The following is a 21,169-nucleotide window of genomic DNA, read 5'->3' as shown; positions in this document are numbered from 1 at the left end:
AATGATCTCCGTGACCTTCGAGTCTGAAGGCCATGGAAATTGGCCTTTTTCTTTCTGCAGGTTGTCGTTGCTGGGGATGGGTCTACAAAAACCAATATCAAAATAAATATCAAATGGTTATGGCTTAAAACTAACTTTAAATATACCAATTGACATTTGAGTCATTTGACTCATTTCTTCGGTGAATGAATAAATCTTCAATTTCGAACCGTTTGAAGAACAGTCAGCTTTTTTGAAAATATTCTGTTGCAAACTTATATCTAAGTTTCAAACACATGATCCTTGCACCTGCGGCCGGAGCAGAAAATCTCAAAATAGAGATAAAAAAAGGCAAATTATTAATTTAAAAAATACAAATTAAAGCTTCTCATAAAACATGGTTGAATAAAATTAATAAAATAAGAAACTTGACGCAATTCCTAAAGCTCGATAGACTCTCTGGTCAGAGTTCGTCCGCTACGTTCACAACAACGCTTAATAACTCAAAAATGAACTTAAATGATTTTACGTAACCATCATGAGAAGCGGAAAACAAAAAAAAATCATATTTCTGCAATTGATTTATGAGTATCTAAAACGCGCTGTGTCGAATGAGTGATTGACAATACCTGAACTCTAGACCTATGGAGTTTGTAACCGCAAATCAACAATGAGATCCTAATGTCAGCTTTTAAACATAAATGAATAACATTTACAGAAGCTGCCCTTATCCTGTCTTTGACATTGACAGGTCTACCATCTTTAATAGTTGATGACCGCCGGAACCTATCGCGTGTCGTTTAATGCTGAATGAAAAAAACGGTAAAAAAATACCCTGTTACATGACAAACGCGTTTCTGTCCCAATATAGTATGCGCATGTCAAACGATGTTTTGACACTTGCTTTGTTTTCGTTGCTAAGCAGTAAAATGTGTTGAAATTCGGGTTTTTCTCTTCACGCCGAATAGACGGAAAGGACTCTGCCTGGTTATAGCTCGGATATATAAAGAATCGTTGGTCGCAAACAAATACACATTATTCTCTGCGAAAGCAAAAGATTCATGTCGTATCTAGCATTACCTTTTTTAATATTTTTTTTTCATTTGGTTTAGCGTTTCTTTCAGTGACTCCTTGTCACCAAAACCCCTCAAAGGGCAACACCTCCGCGTCATCTGGGTAATACAAAAATTTGAATTTGTAGCTTTAGCGATTTGACTAACGTGTAATTACGTACCCTCGTTTAAGCCTCGATGGAGTGGTAACCCTAAATGATTGTCCGGGCCGCTCGAAGGAGGCGTTGTTTAAGATTATCTGTCAGCCAACTTCAACTTTACGTAAGCAAAATAAAATAACTTAAAAAAAAAAACGAACTGCAATTTCTTTAATTCACATTTTAAATAATTACCTTATAATTCTTTTGCATCTTCAAGGTACGAGATGGTCCGAGTGACGGAAAATTGGTTGGAGCTAAAGGCAAATGGCCGAGGACTTTTCAGCTACCTGTGGAATCGAGTTGAGATTTTTTAAACACATAGACTAATTCAATTTGAAAACAGCGGAAGAGATAACCTTGGAATTACGGATATTTCGCTTTCCTCCTTCCCGCCCCTGAGGAAACGGCCAACATAAACTCAGTCGTCATACCGTTTCAATGGCCGGTATAACGTTAAAACAAGACGGGAGAAGGCAGCATAATTCCAGTCGTTATTACAGACCTTACAATAATCAAATTTCAGGTCTGGTTGGGAATAGTCATTTCGATGGTTTGCGTCATCGCCGTTTTGAATCAAACGCAGCGCTACTTGGAATTTCGATCCCAATAGAAGAGGGGATCCCAAGAAAATCCATAACAGTGGCTAGGCAGTCAATAACTCTATGTGTTTGGCAACTTGATATCGTAGGGTACAATCTCTGATAACAAAATACAAGTCAATCAAAATGGAAAAGTTAAGTCTAATAACAGGCGGTCCTTGCACATTGAAACGGTTACCATATCTTCATCTTCTAATCACCGCTGTGTGGACTCTAGCGTTAGTAAACGGTAAGAAAATCAAAGGCAATTATTTTAAAATCTGACTGGTCCCATTCAAAACACTCTTTTCAACCAAAAGGCTATTGGAGCTCCAGGAAATGGGTCTGATCAAATACTGGGACCTGTGGTTCCGCCCAATGCCTCGACAATGTAAGGAAACTTTTAAAAGCGGCTACACAACCCCGACAAACAAACATACCCCTCTTTCTCTCAAGAACTTGACTGGCACATTTATCGTTCTACTAGTCGGGTTAACTCTTTCCCTTTTGGCTTTCCTTTCCGAACAAATCGTTTCCTTCCCTGAACGTCACCGCCGTCAACGTAATAAGTTACAACAAGTGGCATAACAAGTCACTGAAGGATCACCTAATACTGCTGATGAAGAAGATAACGAGCCTGTAAAGTAAAAAGCAGTAGATGTTGACCAATAGAACTAATAATTCTGTTTGCATTAACTACAATGGAAAAGGAGTAAATAACCAGAGTAAACTGTTTAAAGTATTTTCATCAAAACTCAACAAACTGGCAATCCTTAGCACTAAAAGAAGAAAGGATAACAGATTTTAGTCCCTTTACAATATTTATCTCTCCATACCTAAAAAAATTTGATGTTAAGCTATTCCCTTCTGCACTCAAACTTTCCAGCAAGCGGAATGAAAATTATATTTTTTCTGGATGAAATCAAAACAAAGAGATTGATTACCAAGTATCAATCACCTCATGGTTCAACTATTAGCCACAGTAATAAATTGCTACATCACAGTTGTCCCGATCTTAAATAAAAATATACTAGAAAGTAAAGAAAATATTAAATTTACCTACTTTAAGCTGTTTTTCATAGAAAATGTATTGGACCCAGCACAATTGCATGTGACGAAGTCTTCGTGTTCTCCAGGTTAATAGTCGCAACACAAAGCACTGCCCATGACATGACTATTATGGAAATATGATAACAATTATTACAAAGCACACACTTAAAACATTTTCAAGTCTGAAATCTCACCAGAGTTGAAACTCGAAGGACAGAAGCTCAGAAAGCTCATTGCTTTAACATACTAACACCAACCACAGACAGTCAGCCATGACAGTCTGTCAGCCGCATTTGGTGAAAACCAAACAAACACTAGCGACATCTATCTACATTTTCTTTACCTATACCTGGTCCAGAGTGGCGCATTTATTTTCCGTGCTTTTGCAACAATTTTGTGCGAAAAAAAAATAATTACACGTTAGATTTACGTAAGAAAGAATAAATCAATTACTTCATATTTAAAGCACAGAGATACAGGTCGAATGAATTATATTAACTGCAACGATCGATTTAGTTTTCGGAACTAAAACGACAGCTTTTCCCCTCAAGTATCTCTAAACGTTGAATAAAAAACGACATGGCCGGCAAGAAATTTCTCTACTAAAAAGATAAAGAAAGCCAATCCCGACCCGACGGTTTAATAAGAAAAGCGCCTTGTAAATTTGAGAATCGTAGGCTTTTCGGTCCGGTTCCGGTATCGAATTACCCTTGGAATTACCTGACGTCACCACATTTACCACCCGATGGAGGCCAATAAATAACTTTCTTCCAATAAGTCCCATTAAGACTTACTTTTTATCTAAAAGCAGTTTTAGAGGAGAATTGTTATAGGTAATAAGGCGAAATCTACATTAACCTCGAAGAATCCTTGCTTGGCAATACCGAGACGGCAAGTGCCCGATCGACGGAAATCTTCATAAACAGCAGGCTCGAGATTCGATTTGTACTGCAAATAAAAATTCCTAGACTAGAAAAAAATTTCTCATTTTTCTGGGAACAAGAATTTAATAGAAAATCTGTAATCTACAACCCGGGGACAAAGTGAAATTAATGCGCCATTAAAAAAAGGGTATTGTTTGTTATTCTATGAAAAGTTTAGAAAAACCGCATCATATCTGTTGATAAATTAAGCCTTCCGGTTTCTCATCAGCGTATAATATATTTTAAATGTAAATTATATTCGAACTTGAACACAAACATAAGGATCAATTTTAGGTAAGAAGGGGTTCGTTTTTTACATACGAAATAAAACATCTACAGGAACAGGGTTACTTCTTGGGACTGGAAAGCGTCACTAATTTAACACGTCTCGGACTGTTGCGAACGTTGACGCATTTCGGACTTTCCTGGGCGGTCGAGCATTCGGAATTCAACGTGCTGTGGGTAGGAGGACAAGGTGCAGCAGGAGTGTCCGGGGTCATTTCGTTGACTTCGTAGGCCAGGTGGAAATCTTCGTCATCGATTACCGGCTGAACATTTTTTTTGAATATTTCCCCCTGTAGTAATGGTTGGAAACTGGAAGGTAAATTTGGCGAGACTGCTTCCTCCACACATTTCACGGTCTCATAAGGTTTTCCAAGCTCGCCATCACTGAACGTTACAATCGAGCAATAACCATCCATAGATGAAACGACTAGGATCCGTCCATTGCTAGACCTGAAAGAGAAACGTGGAAACTATAAATCTAATGCAAGAACAACGTCGTCGATATATACTAAATACCAGGCCACGTCGGTAAGGCGGGTGTAATGTATACGACTAATTCGTGCAAAAGGTTCTTTCTCCTGCGTGTCATAGAGCAAAATAGATTTCTCGGTTGCGACAACGAAAATCATTCTGTAAGGAATGTCGTATAAAGATGGCTGGCCTGGTTGTAATTCGAACAGGATCGGACAACAGCGAACAGAAACCGAATAGCCATCGTATGATGGATAATACGCAACTGGCTTCGAGAAATCATCATAGCGAACAAATGCGTAAGTGGTGTAGATTTTTTTCTTTGTGGATTCGCTGTCATCGGTAGTGGCAACCTCATCAAGTTCCAAAAGGCCACAAGGGGCAAAGAGAATCCTACCATCCGGCGAAAAGTTCAAGCGACGACAGAATGTCATGAGGGTATCATCGTGAAAAATTTGGTTAGGCTTTTCTTCGCCATCGGCATTTTTTATTAGCACCTGTAAGAATAATTTAATTCCAGTTACACACTTTAGCTTTTTTCAAAATGGAATGAGTTGAAGAATAAAATGAAATACCGAACATATTGTTTTCACTTCTTTGTTTGTCATAAGTGAGTAAACTCTACAGCTCCTGTCACTGCTTAATGTTGCAACAAATTTGTTCTTGGGATCCCAAGCTACTCCTTGAACAAATCCCTCTTGTTCTGAGAGTAGTTGGATTCGTTTCCCTTTAAAAATAGCAATTAACAGTGTTTTTATTAGTCAATATCACTTGATAGATTAATTATTCATACCTTTGATGACATCCCATAAAATGGCTGTGTTATCCACAGACCCTGACAAAAGCTTTGAGCCATCAGGAGACCAGCACATGTCACAGACGTCTCCCATATGTCCCCTAAGAACTTTACTAACAGTCCATTGTTCTTTAATCTTGATTTCAGAATCCTTTTCGGCAGAGAAATCAGAAAAGTCTGACTTAGGTTTCCAATCATGATTGTGCATCCAAATCATAATTATACCTCCTATGAATTTCAAACATTCAACATTTAATTCAGAAAATATTCAGAGCTTTTTTTGAAAGATGAACAATACCATCATCAGCAGAACCTAGCATTTCTCCATTTGGTGAGAATCGGACTGCATTAACTGATTTTTCATGACGGTTTAATTCACAAAGGAATTCCACAGAACCTGCTCCATTTTGTCCAACCGTTACACTCCACATCTAATAAGAGCAAAATAAAATAAGATTGTAATCCAATTGTGAAAAAAAAGCAAGACCCAACGAGAAACTTGCCACAATAACGTGAATTTCAGAGGGATCATTCCCTTGACTCCCTCCCGTTGCTAATCTGAGTAGGCCATCACTAGATTGTGGCTGAAAGTCGATACTTAATACTGGATCACGATTGTGCCAAGAAATTTCAGGATTAGAGTATTTCATTTTATGCTACTATATCCTTTTTTCCAGTAGAATAAAAGCAAGATTAAAGTGTAAGACCAGACCACAGACTAAGAGGTGTTGACAGACTATGAAGTATGAACGGGGGTGGGGCTGAGAGGAATGGTCTTGGACGTTGTCCAAACGTCGTCGTCGTCGTCCAACATCGGCATTTCGAAGTTGGGTGGGTGGGTGGTTGACGAGGGCTAGGTGGGTGGGTTCGTCAAGCCCCTCCTTCTTCTTGTTTTGTTGTCACTTGTCAGCATGGTTGAAGCTTGGCTTCTGAAAGAATGTGGTGGCATTTTCCTTTGATTGATTTTGGTTTTATCTGAATTATTGATTAAAGTGATTAATAAACACGGTTATTAATTCAACGGAAAAAGTTTCATTTTTGTCTCTGAACATTAGTATGAAGCAAGAATTTCAAGGTTATCTTCTAGAAACGCCACTATTTAGAAATTCACTGATGTAACCATTGTTATATCGAGCTAGTTGGATTATGATCATTCAGGTGACGTGGATCTTTTAAAATTGTACACACCAGCATAGATAAAGAAGACTAAATTATGTCAAATTTTCTTTGAAGTCTCCTTCGGAATTTTATTTCTTTTCATTATACCACATCAACTGAATGGGTATTTTTCACGTCTATGTATTTAGTGATTATCCAATCCATCTGTTAAATCTATTTCATCATATTTATTTATTTTTTATTATTATTTCAACAGCAACCTGACATCAAGTGAAGACATCAAGTGCCTGTGGATAATCTAGACACGGATCTATCGGTACCGAGTATTGAAGTTTTATCTTCTACCGAAATTCTAGAAGAATCTGCTTATCCCGAGATTTCTGCCAGTGAGGTTATCTCTGCTGATGCTGAGCCCAATGTCAAACTGGAAAATGTTCTAACTACAAATAATGTGCTTAATGTGACCAACAATGTGACCCGTAACAACGAGAGTACGTGGAACTAGTGAAGATGACATCCCATCATTCAGTGAATGGACGTTAAAGGTGTTTTATAGTTTTATAGTGTAATTTTATATAGTTTTGTGTGTATAAAATCGAGAAAGTTTACTGATTGTTTCAACATTCACAAATTGTGTAGGTGCAAACGGAAGTACTGGTGTGCAAACCTCTGCTAAATTGTCTGCCACCCCAAAATTGCGACAAAAAAACTATGCCTCGCCAGATTGCGGAGCGAAAATATTGGATGCCAACAGCGAAGCTGAACACACGTCTGCCATTTTGGACCCGTCTAGAGATGAATATTTTTTAAGTATCTGCTCGGCGAAAATTTGGTTCGTGATTGAATTATGTGAAGCCATTCAAGCTCTAAGGGTAAGGCGATTAGCTTGGATTTTTCTTTTCTGAGGTTTTATCACTTCCTCTTGCTAATTTTTAGGTGGGCATTGCCAATTTCGAGTTATTTTCATCCTCGCCGAAGGATTTCCGCGTTTACATTAGCGACCGTTATCCAACTCGGGATTGGGCTTTGATTGGTCTGTTCACCGCCGCTGATGAGAGGTCCATTCAAAGTTTCACACTGGAAAGGCAGCTCTTTGGCAAGTTCGTTAAGGTGAGATAACTAAATGGAGAATGTTTTCCTTCATTTTTAAAAATAATTGTTTGAATTTGATAGGTGGAATTGGTCAGTCACTATGGCAAGGAACATTTTTGTCCCATCTCACTTTTTCACGTCTACGGTAACAGCGAATACGAGGTGCTAGACAATGAAGAAGATTCCCGGACGGGATCAATTTCACACCGTCAAGAAGAGGATTCAACAGAGGAAGAAATGCTTTTTGATTTGCAAAAAAAATAACAGCAACACCGATGTCGTCGTGGAAGGAAGAAATTTATTTGGGAGTGCCAAAGATGCTGTCATCAACATAGTGAAGAAAGCAGCCGAAGTCCTTACCAAGAGTCCTGCTCCGCAAAGTGTGATGGTGACCGTTAACGAAACAGATAATAACGAAGCGATACACCCGACTGTTTGCTACACAGCAGTCGAGCCGGTCAATGTGTCACGAGCTTTCAACGGATCTCTCAGCTGCGAATGGAAAGAATTGAAATTTCTTGCCTCACTGCCTTGGCTTCACTCTTCGTTGCTCCTCCAATGTCAGAAAGAGTCGTTTGATCAAACATTTTCTTCGGTAGAATTGGCTTCGCTGAATCCATATGGACTCGGTTGACTATTCAAGCTCTTTGCCACTGGATCTTGCCAGAAGACCCGCACATTCCAGCTTCATTGGAATCAGTCTCACCCTCAATTGTGGAGTTGGATGTGCCTGAAAATGTAAATCCGTGTACTGAAGCTCAACAGGTCGGTGAAGTGGAATCCATCGCTGCTGAGCAGCCCAGTGCTGAACAGACTGAACTCGAAAATTTGGAGCAGTTATTTTCTGAAGAAATGGGAACAGTAGCGACGTCGTCGGATGACCTACCAATCGGAATGGAGACCATTATCCCAAATGATGGCTTCTTAATTGAGCCTTCGAAGCCCATTGCCTCCCACAACGCAGCCACCCGCAACGCAGCCCCCCACAACAGCAACAACAAGAGCAACATCAACAGTATGATCAACAGCAGCCCCAGGAGCAACAGATACAGCAACAACAACATCGTCAGCAGCAGACACAGAAGGAATCGGTGTTTGTCCGGCTTTCCAACAGGTAGAGTGAAGTAGACCAATACTAAATAATTACGTTTAATAAATCTTAATTACTAATATAACAGGATTAAAGTGCTGGAGCGCAACATGTCGTTATCCGGCCAATATTTGGAAGAGCTTAGCCGTCGGTACAAACGCCAAGTAGACGATATGCAAAAATCGTTAAATCGTACTCTACAGGTTCGTTTCCGTCAATTTCTATTTAAAAAATAAAATACATCAATGTCATCTGAGAAATTTGTTTTCCCGTTTAGACTTTGAACGACACGTTGCAGCGAATGAGCACGCAAGAAGAGCGTTATCAAGTCGTACTAAGTCAACTTCATGGGGATATGGCCGAATTAAAAACCTCGGCGTACAAACTGGCAGAGGAGAATCTGGTCCTTCGAGCTCAAGTGACCCATTTTTCCAAACGATTTCCTTTTTTGGATTTTGTTAGCTGACTAAAGATGTTTTTTTGTATTTTATTTAGACAATTGAACAGCACTTGTTTCTTATGGTGGTTGAGGTGATTGTCATAGCAGTATTGGTCGTCTTCCTTCTACGTAATTTTACGCGGCCACAATTTAATCAGCCACCCGATCCTCGTCATTCTCCGACTAACCGACAAAAAGAGCACGAGCCAGCTTCGTTAGATTTCCGGCTCGAGGTCGGTCAGAAGGTTGAAGAAGTCGAGATGGTCAAAACAACTTTGCCCGTGTCCCTGAATATGTCAGAAAAGGCCTTGCAGCCATACAAGACGAAAACTCAGGTTAGTCCAACACCCAGTCTTGCCGACAGCTCGAGCTCCGGATGCGAGTCAGCTTTCAGTTTCCCAAATTCAAATTGTACAACAACGAGTCGCGATCCAAGTCCAGTTGATGGTAACAGAGCTAGGGGCAAATCGAGCAAGAGTGGTAGCAAGAAACAGCAAAAGAAAAGGAGACATGAAGTCTTAATAATGTCCTCCCCAACGACAAAGCATCCATCTACCACTCGAAAGATGCCAGGTCAACTATACACCCCCCAAAAATTCGCCTGAAATCCGACAATTGGGAATGGCACTCTCGAGCTAAAATCCTTGCAGCCCAATTTATTAAAGAAAACTACTAAACGAGTGGAATGCGAAGTAGCTTTTAAAAGAAAGGAGCGCAGAATCATAAAAAAAGAATAAGAATCTGTACAGACGGAATCGAAAAATTCCTATGACCCTTACTTTTTTTTTGTACATTTCTTATTGAAGAAAAAGGGACATTTGTTGTATTTTTCTAGATTGCTGATAGTTGATTGATTAAAATGTTGACAGGGAAAAGGCCTAAATCGGATATCCGCATTTATTATTATTTTTTTTTAGAGATTGTTCCGGCTCTAGTCGTGACAATTGGAAATGAAAAGCAAGCAAAAAAAAAATACTATCTTTTTTAAAATATAGGAAACACCGGCTTTCGGGGATTTCGAGTTGGACTCATAGTGCTAGGATCGATCACTAACAAACGCTGTTCCCTATTTCCCATCGTATACTTCGTAAGAGAATTTAATTCCTATACGAACTGCCGTCCATTCATATTATATTAATAATATTCATTTCCCATCGATAATTTTACTTGTTTGATAATAAGTCCGTGATAAATGTTATGTATTTTCGGGGAGTCGAAACTTGGGCTCATAGTGCTAGGATCGACCACTAACAAACGCCTCGTCCAGTTCCCCTACCCGGACCTATATCAGAATCTGTTTTTATTCTAAGATATGATAAAAACGTTCCGATAAATAAGCGGTGAAATTTACCGAGTTTCGCAGAAAGAACTGAGAGTATATTTTTATTTAACAGAGATAACATATTTTTTAATTTTCCAAGTTCAGTAGTACGATCATGGTACGATTCCTTCTGTACGTGACGGCATAGCGACATTGGGACGGATTACCTTAAGAACTTTTCCAAAGCGACACTAGAACGTCCGCATTTCACTAGAACGTCCAAATTTTAGTAACGACACTGGGCCGGGAAACTTCTAAAAATCATTGCGACACTAGAACGTCTCATGCGTCACTAGAACTTGCATCATTTAGAGGCGACACTAGAACGGGAAAACCACAATTGTCTCCGCGACACTAGAACGTCTATATTTAAAACTAGTTTTGTCTCTGCGACACTAGAACGTCCAAATTTTAGGGACGACACTAGGACGGGGTAGACTCGAACGGGGACCTCACGGACACACGGCCACCGACACCACGACCACCGACAGGTCTTCTGTTGGCAGCACGCGCTCGGCGAGCTATAAGTTCTAAGACTATTAAATTAAGCACCGAGGTAAGCACTCATTGTCATTACCTTGAAACAGTTGAAAAAAGAAATTCGTCAAAAACGTAAAAATGTGTGTATTTCATCAATTCCGTAGCCTAATATCCTGCATCAACAAGTTTCGAACGATAAAATTAATTTTTTCATGGCATTTATTATACACTGCTTTAATTATTGCGTATTTGGCGTGGCTTGTGAAAGTTCCAGTTGTTGGAAAACTGAAACCACTCGTGACTTTTTGTCCTCTTGCTTGCAGACAGTTCGTGCCGTTAGCGCTGGTCGGCGGTCAATCACGATATTATTGTTAATCTATTAAGGAATAACGGCCAGTTGCGGCTGTCAGTTTCGTTATCGAAAAAGTCGAAATCAATGTCTCTCCGGCCGATACCCCATCATGGTTGGCACCTGTCAAAGAAATGGCTTTGTAATTTGTCTTTTTTGGCTTAAACAGTTCATTTTCAAATTCATCCTTGTAGACATCTTCTTTGTAGTAGAACCCAGTGGAACACTGTTTATTGTAGCCGTGGTCTTGGCATCTGCAAATGCAGTTTCTTGAATCCCAATACCGTTTCGAATTACTCGAATTACTCCGTGATAAAATAATACCTGGTTTGGTTGTCGGATTCGCATTTGCGACGGTAGTCGATTTGGAGCATTCACAACGACACGCATTCGGCACGTACGCTTGAAGGCTTGATCATAATCGTGCAATAACTGCAGCTATTATATTTTGTAAATTAATTGTCTTGAGCGCCTGGAAATGGACGATTTCAGTTTGGATGGGCTCACAAACGAGGAGGTCCGAGCTACAACATCCGCCGCATCGTTCAATCCGCGTGCATGACGGATAAAAGAGAACCGACGAATCCGTGTTGAGCATATTAGCGGAACTGTAATTAGTACCGCCATATGCAATGCGATGGTTTGGAAGGAACGGTAGCATCTGAAAAATTTGCCCAATATTAATTTATCCAAAAGTTTAATTACAGATAAATGCGAAGCAAATATTTACCTCTGTCTCTTTTTACGAAATGCAATAATGCATTAGAAAATACTACACTTTAGTCGAATTCTAATTTATTCTAATGAGTTATTTTAAATTTTACCGTCGACTTCCCAAGTATGGGGTGCCGTTGTACCTTTTTAACAACAAACCTATCATTTAACATCAATCTATAATTAAACAAACAACATTATATAAAACACTTATCTAAACAAACATCAAAGGGTAACATAGCGTCAAACCTGGGATATTAGATTTATCAAATCAAACTTGCAATCAAACCTAACCTTAAAATCAAATGTAAAATAATAGCTCCGTAAACCTGCATCAAACCTATTATCTATTATTCAATCGGGCAAATAAAAAAATAAAACGAAAATTCAGATATAATGTAGCCTATACTAACCCCGGAGCATAAACTATGGGATATGGCAAATGGTTTTGCCTCCATTCTTTTCTCCCCACCCCTTTTTTAAACTTCGTCATCTAGCGGTCAGAATCACGCAACACAAAACACCAATTATGATCTTCTAATTTTGTAATTTAATTTCTGTACTTGATTTTCATTATATTTCATGCCATTACGTTATATCTAGAATTGCGATCTACCATCATTCCCATTCGCCCCCATCATTTTTACGAAAAATTATTTCAGATCGTATACATGTACCAGAAATAAGGAATCGGGAAATTGACTGGCTTCACCAAGAGATCAGGGACAACTTTTAAAGTAGCAAACAAGGTGCGTCAGTCATCAAACACATTTTTTTTATTTTTGAAAATGCACTGGTGGAACGTGTCCCTGGATTCGCGCGTGTTGGTTCACATTCGTTTTAATATGAAAATTATTTTCTGATAACGAATAAAAATTTTAAATCCACGTTCCCAAATATATTTTGTTTCAGAAATCGTGATATAAAAACGAATAAATGCAACCAATATGCGCAACTGTGATGGGACAATTTCTCCAGATTTCCGGTGATAGCTTTCGATATCGGCACGGCACGGCACGGCTACAATTTTGTGGAACTATGTTGTGAGCCATGTTCGTTCGTTTTTTTTTTTTTTTTTGTTGTTGGAGTCCTCTCGCTGATTTTCCACGTGTATTTTAATTCGCCCTATATATGAGCGGGACAAATTTTGCTTGTTGCGGACGGTTGCGCATATATAATATGAGTAGGCTACTACGTGCGTATGAGTACTTCTGTGGACTTCTGTTATTTTATGATGCCTCTAGTGGCCTGACAGAGAAGTAGCCTATTCTACAAAGCCAATGAGTCTATTACCCAACAAATAAACGCTTTGCTGATTCCTTAATTGTTTTTCAAACTTCAATTACATTACAATTTTAATGATTCTTTATTTCTAATTTTTAGCTTAGCCTCTACACTTAATTTGTTAATTGATTGATTCAAGGAATATAATTCAATATTCATTTGCAAAATGTTAACCATATCCATTTCCTTTAAATTGTTATTAAAATAAACTGTTTGATTACATGATTGATTAATTTATCGCAATCAATTTATCTGTTAGATTGCGAATGATGTTTAATTTAATGTTAGGTTTGCCAATACATGGTTTATTAAATAATAGCTTACCCGAAAGATTGATTGTTTTCTCTAATGTTAATCGATAGATGGTTTGATTAATTTTACATTTCATTTTGTATGTTTTATTTGAATAAAAAGAGTGTTACCTCGGCGTTATTGGTGTTAAATGGATGTTAAATGAATGTTAGAATTGTGTAATGAATGTTAGATTTATGATAGAATATAAGATCACGATTGATTTAAGTTATTATAATGTTTAATTTATTGTTTAATATTTCTTTGTTGGTAAAAAGGTACAACGGCACCCCATACCAAGTGCCGTATGCACCTATGGGTATGGATGGACCTTCAACAACCGTTATATTAGCGACGAATTTTAGGAATTTAAATCAATCGCCTGATTCGTTCAATTGATTAATAAGCAAACTTAGAGGAATCTATGATTTAAAAACAAACCAAATAATTATTAAAACGTTATGGATTATGAAGAGACAAACCGGATCAACCTAAATCCATTTTTCTAGGTGACAAATATCCGGCATCCTTTTCGTCTGGATTGCAAAAAGTTGGCTAACGGTTTAAGGACATCACAACATACGTTGTCGAAAGACGAAAGTTGCTGAATATCCAATTACAACACTCTATATCAAATCCGCCTTCAATTAAGCAGCCATAGCCGAGTGGATGTATAACAATGTGCCTATTACTGACTAGTCGAGGCGTAAAATTAAGAAGAAAAAGAAGAAAGACTAATTTTAGGCACCTGACGTTACATTTTAGTATAGCAAAACCACGTTTTTTTTTTCTTTTCTTATTCTTGCGTGCACGGATGACTGTGGTGCTGGCCGGTAATACCACTCTGCGGGAAATGAACACAATCAGATATGAAGTGAAATGACATACAGTAGATATAATGATACGGGAGCTGTAGTTTTTATTATCCATTGGCTTATGCATGCATATGCTAATGACTGCGTACGCTGAGTGATCCAGAGTGATCAGCCAGAGACATTTAGCCAGATACATTGAGCCAGATACATTTTCTAGCTGCATTTATTTGATGAGGAAAAGAGAGATGCCGGATTGAAAAACAACAACGGCAACAAAACAATCGCCACGTATATTCGTCGAGGTCTAGATAACTAGTCCCTTATAGAAATGCTTGCCGTCCATCACAACTGTGAGGTTTTAACTCTCGATCTACGACGATCGAATACTTTTCATGTTGAATATATGAGAAAGTATAAGGGGAGAGAGAATGACGGAGTGAATAGAGAGAGAGTGATCGTGATTTGTGTCCTTATGTTCCTTCGTTCTTTGACTTTTGTTATATCCTCCTTCGTCCGAGAAACAATACAAAATAAAACAATAAATATAAAGCTAAGAGAAAGAAAACACAAATTTGAACTCGAGGGTAAATATTGCTTAACATTCGTCTCGGAAAAGACATAGAGGAACGACAGGTTCGAATTTTTAAAATAGAATCATGACGAAAAATAAACAAAATTGAATGATGCCTGCTGTAGGTGGCCTTGGGCGCAGAGCTTGGCGAGCGCGTGCTGCGAAGTGCGAACTCGGTGGCCGTGTGTCCGTAAGGTTCCCGTTCGAGTTTTCCCCCGTGTCGTCCCTAAAATTTGGACGTTCCCGCTAAATTATGGACGTTCTAGTGACGCATGAGACGTTCTAGTGTCGTTATGATTTTAGAAGTTTCCCGGCACAGTGTCGTTACTAAAATCTAGACGTTCTACTGTCGGTAATATAAATGTGGGCGTTCTAGTGTCGCATTCTAGTGACGCTTTCTAAAAGTCCTTGTGGTAATCCATCTCAATGTCTACATGCCACCAAGTCTGGGGCACTGAAGAGGGACATCTGGCGGTCGGAAATATCTTCAGTTGTTGGGCGCATGCTAGCTCTTAATTAATTGATTAGTGATTTGAATATGCAACAGCAACTCACGAGTCACGATCGATAATGAGGACGGCGCCATTGTGAAATGACAAACTTATTTTTGATCAATGTGAAATTCACATTGATAAGGTAAGATTCAAAAATCATTACTAGATGTCGCCAGTGTGCCATTGTTGTTTTCGCATCGTGAAACGAGGCGGAATGGTCGAAGCAAATTGTTGCTAATTTAAACTTATATTCCTGTGATTTCATACAACAAATTGACTTCGTATCTTTGTAGGTTTATCTTGACCTGATTTCCTTATTTTTATACTGTACCAACTTATTTCTTCAAATTTTAGATCCATACTGTCAGTCATTCCAACAAGTTGACTTAGCGATCAGTCACTTTCCACCCAATAGACCCATCATGCTGTCAAAAGTCTAAAACTAATGTTTGAAGCCCACATATTAGTGGAATACAAATCTGTCGAGTCAAGGTATTTTTCCATTACTGCTACCAGACCATTACAATTCAGATTTTCATGTAACATAGGTATTCTTGTTCATGAACATAGGATCTTTTCTGAATCTCACAATTTTGGTGGTGTAACCTGCAACAGCATGTTTGCTGTTAATATGGCTGTTTCTACTTCTGTTTAGAAGTCAACCCAGCTAAGGGATAGGTAGAGTTTTATTTCTCATCCGTAAATTTGTAAATAACGTAAAGAATTTCCTTGTCCCATTGCTAATTAAAGTTTCAGTGACATGAAGAGTGTGACGTGAATAATGCCATGTGTGTACAAACATGTTCTAGTTCTGCTTGATGCCTCTCTAAATTCATCACTTGTATCATGCTTGTATGATAAAGGTAAGCATTGATACCACCTTTCACCATGTCACCACTTCATGACACTTTCTTTAGTATCAGGAAATCTCAACATGAGGACTGTTTGTTGCTGTGATTTCCATTATTACGGTTTTTTTATCATGAAAATTTCAGTGTGCTTCTTAGTTAAGGACTAAAGGTAAAGATTGATATGCTTTATTAACTGTTATTTATTTTCATTTAATGTAATACATTAATTTTGCAGAGCACGCAAGAGATCCATAAGCCAATGCTGCCCTTTGTACAGGACGGAAGAGTGACTTCCAGTCTTCCACCCACGTTATCTTCCCGACGTATGTTCATCATCTAGGCTTCGCTGCTTTTGCTGCTACACACCTGCAATTACTCACCACGGGATTTTATCCAGGTACCCGACAATTTACTTATTTTGGTAGATTATCTACTAATATTCTACTTGCTTTAAGCTTTTTGTCTGTTTAATAATTCCTAAATCGGGCCCTTCTTACGCGAAAACAAAGTGTTACTTCAAAGACGTTTCTTTTTTCTAACGCTAGATGGCTTTACAGTCAGTTTCAGTTACTTTGCAAATCTCTTAAAACATTCATTGGCAGAGCTATTGTGTGGACATTTCTTTGTGAAAACTGACGATCAACAAAGCTCGCTTGTTAGATTTTTTATAATGTGTAATTTTTTTCCACTTCCGGTTTGCTCATTTTAGACAGTAGTTCAGTAAATATTAATTCGAGGAGCAAAAGAACCACATATTCGTGATCCTCGTCAAATTTGTGGTAAAGTTCATGTTGTTTTTTTAAGTACGCGTACTTCCGGTTTCGAGAATTATCCTGAACTAATTTTGACGACAGCTCAATGGTTAAGTCGCTGTTGTCACTTCCGGTATACCTCCGGAATTTTTTTTAAAAGACTGGCAAGTGATTTTTGTTATGTAATCAGTTCTCAATATTGTCAGGTAGATTTTAAGCATATTAAAGCGTGCCTTTAAAGCGTGCCTTTAAAGTTTTGAGCAAAAAAACTAGATCCATGTATCTATATGTATTATGTGACTACTAGTAACTTGAGCCCGGTCGAGACCGGGGAACTTAGGGTCTAGCTTAAAGTCGGAATCATTTTCTACTTTTTTTAAAGCAAGGAGTTGCACGTAAACAGCGCCAGACGTAACCAAATGTAATCTTGTTTGGCAACGTCCGTTTCTTCATAGGTAGCTTCCTGGTGATAGCAATTCGTGTTATTTAACAAATGTAATATTATTGCGGGTAATTCATTTCCTATGATTATATCCCAGGTTGTTAAGCAAAATGAATAAAAAATAAGTTTTGATCATTTACTGCTATATTCTCATGGGCCGTTGCCCATCTGCCCGTGCCAATGTTATAGTAGAAAATCTGCCCAGGCTTCCCAGACAAAACAATTGTTTTTTCTTGCGTAGTGACAGGCTCTTCTATTGTTATTATTTCGATAATTATTCGTTTTTTTCTGCCTGCTGATTGGGCGATTAGAATTCAATTGATTTTTTAATTAAATTCGATTAAATGTTTATTTGAATGTCATCTTTTTATAAGAAAGATATGTCCGTTTACTATCTGCCCGTGCCAAGTCAACAGATTGTCATTTTCTACCTATATTGTTAAATTTCGAATCTTTCCTGGGATAACTCGTCCATAGTTATTCTGCCCGTGGGTTCCTATTCGTTATTCTACCCGCCAATAAGTACATTTTCGCGTGAAAGAATATTGCATTAATTGCTAAACTTTAAATAAGACGTTACTTGATCTGAGAGGAAATCTATGGGGGGAGGGGGGCGGAAACAGTATTTTTCGAACACAAATACCGATTTGAATTTGGTGCTATTTGACATATCGATATTTGCCGCGTAGAAATCGATGCACGTACTGCGTTGTGAGTGTGAGCCAGAACCCACCCTTCTTTTTGCAACGGCGCGGAAATTTACCCCATTGTCTTCCCCCCCTTTCCCCTTTGCAGCAACCCCCCCCTATTTGACCATCAGCAAGGAGGGTGAAAACCTGCGGCGGTTTTCACCCCTCTTGATGGGCGACTGGACTGACCAATCACAGCGTGCTCTCATTGGGACAGAAACAGGCTCCTCCTAAAAAAGCTTGTTCTTTTATTATATATGGACTAGTAACTTTATGCCCGTCCGGGGCCGGTCTTTAGTTGGGCTAGTGTAAAAGGCCCGTTGTGCAAATTTCCTTGCCCGTTATTTTTCCCTTGCCCGTGGATCTATTTTTTCCGCAATTGAAATCCTTTTTTTTAAGCTGATTCTCTTGCCCGTTATTTTTCCTAAATTTAGTATAATAGTGGCGTCACGTACAGTATAAATAATCTAAGTAAGAGAAAAAAACTAAATCAAAACTAAATGGAAATTGAACAACATCATGAATTGGTTGAAAATCCAAGTTACTTTTCCATATCCGTTCATAGTGTAGTGGTTAGCGTACTCGATCGGGGAATGTTTGCCGTGCACTCATCCCCGACGTGTATTCGAAGCCATGGTTCAAACCCAGCACTCGCCAAGAAATTTAATAAAGGACATTGAAATTGCCAATGGAAAAATTCTACCCCACCCTTATCCCACATTGCCCGATATGTGTGTGTGTGTGGGTGTCAACCCTCGACCCCCCCTCCCACCCCGTACGAAAGCAAGCCCGCCCGCCCCGGGTGATGCCGACCTTTTAGTCTTTTTGTCGTTTTTTCGAGCGAGGTCAGACGTAGCCTCGGGTGTTTTTGACCCTTTGTTCAGGTAGAAAACGGTCGACCAATCACAGCGTGCGCTCATCCGGACTTTCAAACACAGCGACAGATACACAAACAAAGCTCCTCCCCCTTTTGGGCCTTTCCGTTTTATAGACAAGAGACTAGTAACTTTATGCCCGTCCGGGGCCGGTCTTTAGTTGGGCTAGTGTAAATTAGCCCGTTATGCAAATTCCCTTTCCCGTGCTGATTCTCCTTGCCCGTGGATCCCTTGCCCGCGAGCGATCGCCTTTGTTGGAGCTTTTAGGCGGTCTTTTGGTCAAGCCGCCGAGCGAGGTCAGTCGTAGCCCCGGGCGATGTCGACCCTTTCGCAGGTAGTCGCCCGTGGACCAATCACAGCGTGCGCTCACACGGACTTACAAACAAACAAACAGATACACAAACAAACTCCTCCCCCTTTTGGGCCTTTCCGTTTTATAGACAAGAGACTAGTAACTTTATGCCCGTCCGGGGCCGGTCTTTAGTTGGGCTAGTGTAAATTAGCCCGTTATGCAAATTCCCTTGCCCGTGCCGTTTCCCCTTGCCCGTGGATCCCTTGCCCGCGAGCGATCGCCTTTGTTTGAGCTTTTAGGCGGTCTTTTGGTCAAGCCGCCGAGCGAGGTCAGTCGTAGCCCCGGGCGATGTCGACCCTTTCGCAGGTAGTCGCCCGTGGACCAATCACAGCGTGCGCTCACACGGACTTACAAACAAACAAACAGATACACAAACAAACTCCTCCCCCTTTTGGGCCTTTCCGTTTTATAGACAAGAGACTAGTAACTTTATACCCGTCCAGGGCCGGTCTTTAGTTGGGCTAGTGTAAAAGGCCCGTTGTGCAAATTTCCTTGCCCGTTATTTTTCCCTTGCCCGTGGATCTATTTTTTCCGCAATTGAAATCCTTTTTTTTAAGCTTATTCCCTTGCCCGTTATTTTTCCTAAATTTAGTATAATAGTGGCGTCACGTATAGTATAAATAATCTAAGTAAGAGAAAAAAACTAAATCAAAACTAAATGGAAATTGATTAATATCATGAATTGGTTGAAAATCCAAGTTACTTTTTCATATCCGTTCATAGTGTAGTGGTTAGCGTACTCGATCGGGGAATGTTTGCCGTGCACTCAACCCCGACGTGTATACGAAGCCATGGTTCAAACCCAGCACTCGCCAAGAAATTTAATAGAGGACATTGAAATTGCCAATGGAAAAATTCTACCCCACCCTTCTCCCATATTGCCCGGTGTGTGTGGGTGTCAACCCTCGACCCCACCCTCCCACCCCGTACGAAAGCATGCCCGCTCGCCCCGGGTGATGCCGACCTTTTAGTCTTTTTGTCGTTTTTTCGAGCGAGGTCAGACGTAGCCTCGGGTGTTTTTGACCCTTTGTTCAGGAAGAAAACGGTCGACCAATGGCAGCGTGCGCTCATCCGGACTTTCAAACACATCGACAGATACACAAACAAAACTCCGCCCCCTTTTCCCCCTTTCCGTTTTATAGACAAGAGACTAGTAACTTTATGCCCGTCCAGGGCCGGTCTTTAGTTGGGCTAGTGTAAAAGGCCAGTTATGCAAATTCCCTTTCCCGTGCTGATTCTCCTTGCCCGTGGATCCCTTGCCCGCGAGCGATCGCCTTTGTTGGAGCTTTTAGGCGGTCTTTTGGTCAAGCCGCCGAGCGAGGTCAGTCGTAGCCCCGGGCGATGTCGACCCTTTCGCAGGTAGTCGCCCGTGGACCAATCACAGCGTGCGCTCACAAGGACTTACAAACAAACAAACAGATACACAAACAAACTCCTCCCCCTTTTGGGCCTTTCCGTTTTATAGACAAGAGACTAGTAACTTTATGCCCGTCCGGGGCCGGTCTTTAGTTGGGCTAGTGTAAAAGGCCCGTTATGCAAATTCCCTTTCCCGTGCTGATTCCCTTGCCCGTGCCGTTTCCCCTTGCCCGTGGATCCCTTGCCCGCGAGCGATCGCCTTTGTTGGAGCTTTTAGGCGGTCTTTTGGTCAAGCCGCCGAGCGAGGTCAGTCGTAGCCCCGGGCGATGTCGACCCTTTCGCAGGTAGTCGCCCGTGGACCAATCACAGCGTGCGCTCATTCGGACTTACAAACACACAGACAGATTCACAAACAAACTCCGCCCCCTTTTCCCCCTTTCCGTTTTATTGACAAGAGACTAGTAACTTTATGCCCGTCCGGGGCCGGTCTTTAGTTGG

At 40.0% G+C, this 21,169-nt stretch overlaps 3 protein-coding genes and 1 long non-coding RNA gene across 4 annotated transcripts in view; 2 read left to right on the top strand and 2 right to left on the bottom strand.

Moving 5' to 3' along the window:
- LOC124326368 (speckle-type POZ protein-like) overlaps positions 1–21,169 on the top strand; it is a 315,941-nt gene that overhangs the window by 181,593 nt on the left and 113,179 nt on the right. The window lies entirely within an intron of this gene.
- LOC124326766 lies at positions 46–3,103 on the bottom strand. The gene is made up of 6 exons (XR_006915806.1): positions 3,015–3,103; positions 2,834–2,944; positions 1,385–1,479; positions 1,214–1,307; positions 1,060–1,151; positions 46–82 (listed from the first exon to the last, which is right to left on the bottom strand). It is a non-coding gene; the product is annotated as an uncharacterized LOC124326766 (long non-coding RNA).
- LOC124326169 (chromatin assembly factor 1 subunit B-like) lies at positions 3,982–6,110 on the bottom strand. Its single transcript, XM_046784850.1, has 6 exons — positions 5,799–6,110; positions 5,594–5,726; positions 5,293–5,523; positions 5,075–5,226; positions 4,545–4,996; positions 3,982–4,478 (listed from the first exon to the last, which is right to left on the bottom strand). Exons 1-6 carry the CDS (start codon positions 5,943–5,945, stop codon positions 4,091–4,093), a joined length of 1,503 nt encoding a protein of 500 aa, XP_046640806.1. The 5' UTR covers positions 5,946–6,110; the 3' UTR covers positions 3,982–4,090.
- Positions 6,210–7,920, top strand: LOC124326543 (SUN domain-containing ossification factor-like). Its single transcript, XM_046785444.1, has 5 exons — positions 6,210–6,453; positions 6,671–6,959; positions 7,054–7,286; positions 7,351–7,524; positions 7,588–7,920. Exons 2-5 carry the CDS (start codon positions 6,947–6,949, stop codon positions 7,768–7,770), a joined length of 603 nt encoding a protein of 200 aa, XP_046641400.1. The 5' UTR covers positions 6,210–6,453; positions 6,671–6,946; the 3' UTR covers positions 7,771–7,920.

This window comes from Daphnia pulicaria, chromosome 2 (genome assembly GCF_021234035.1).
Source record: "Daphnia pulicaria isolate SC F1-1A chromosome 2, SC_F0-13Bv2, whole genome shotgun sequence".
NCBI classification, from domain to species: Eukaryota; Metazoa; Arthropoda; class Branchiopoda; order Diplostraca; family Daphniidae; genus Daphnia; species Daphnia pulicaria.
The sequence above is the reverse complement of the archived record's forward strand: the minus strand, read 5'-3'. Positions and strand labels throughout refer to the sequence as shown.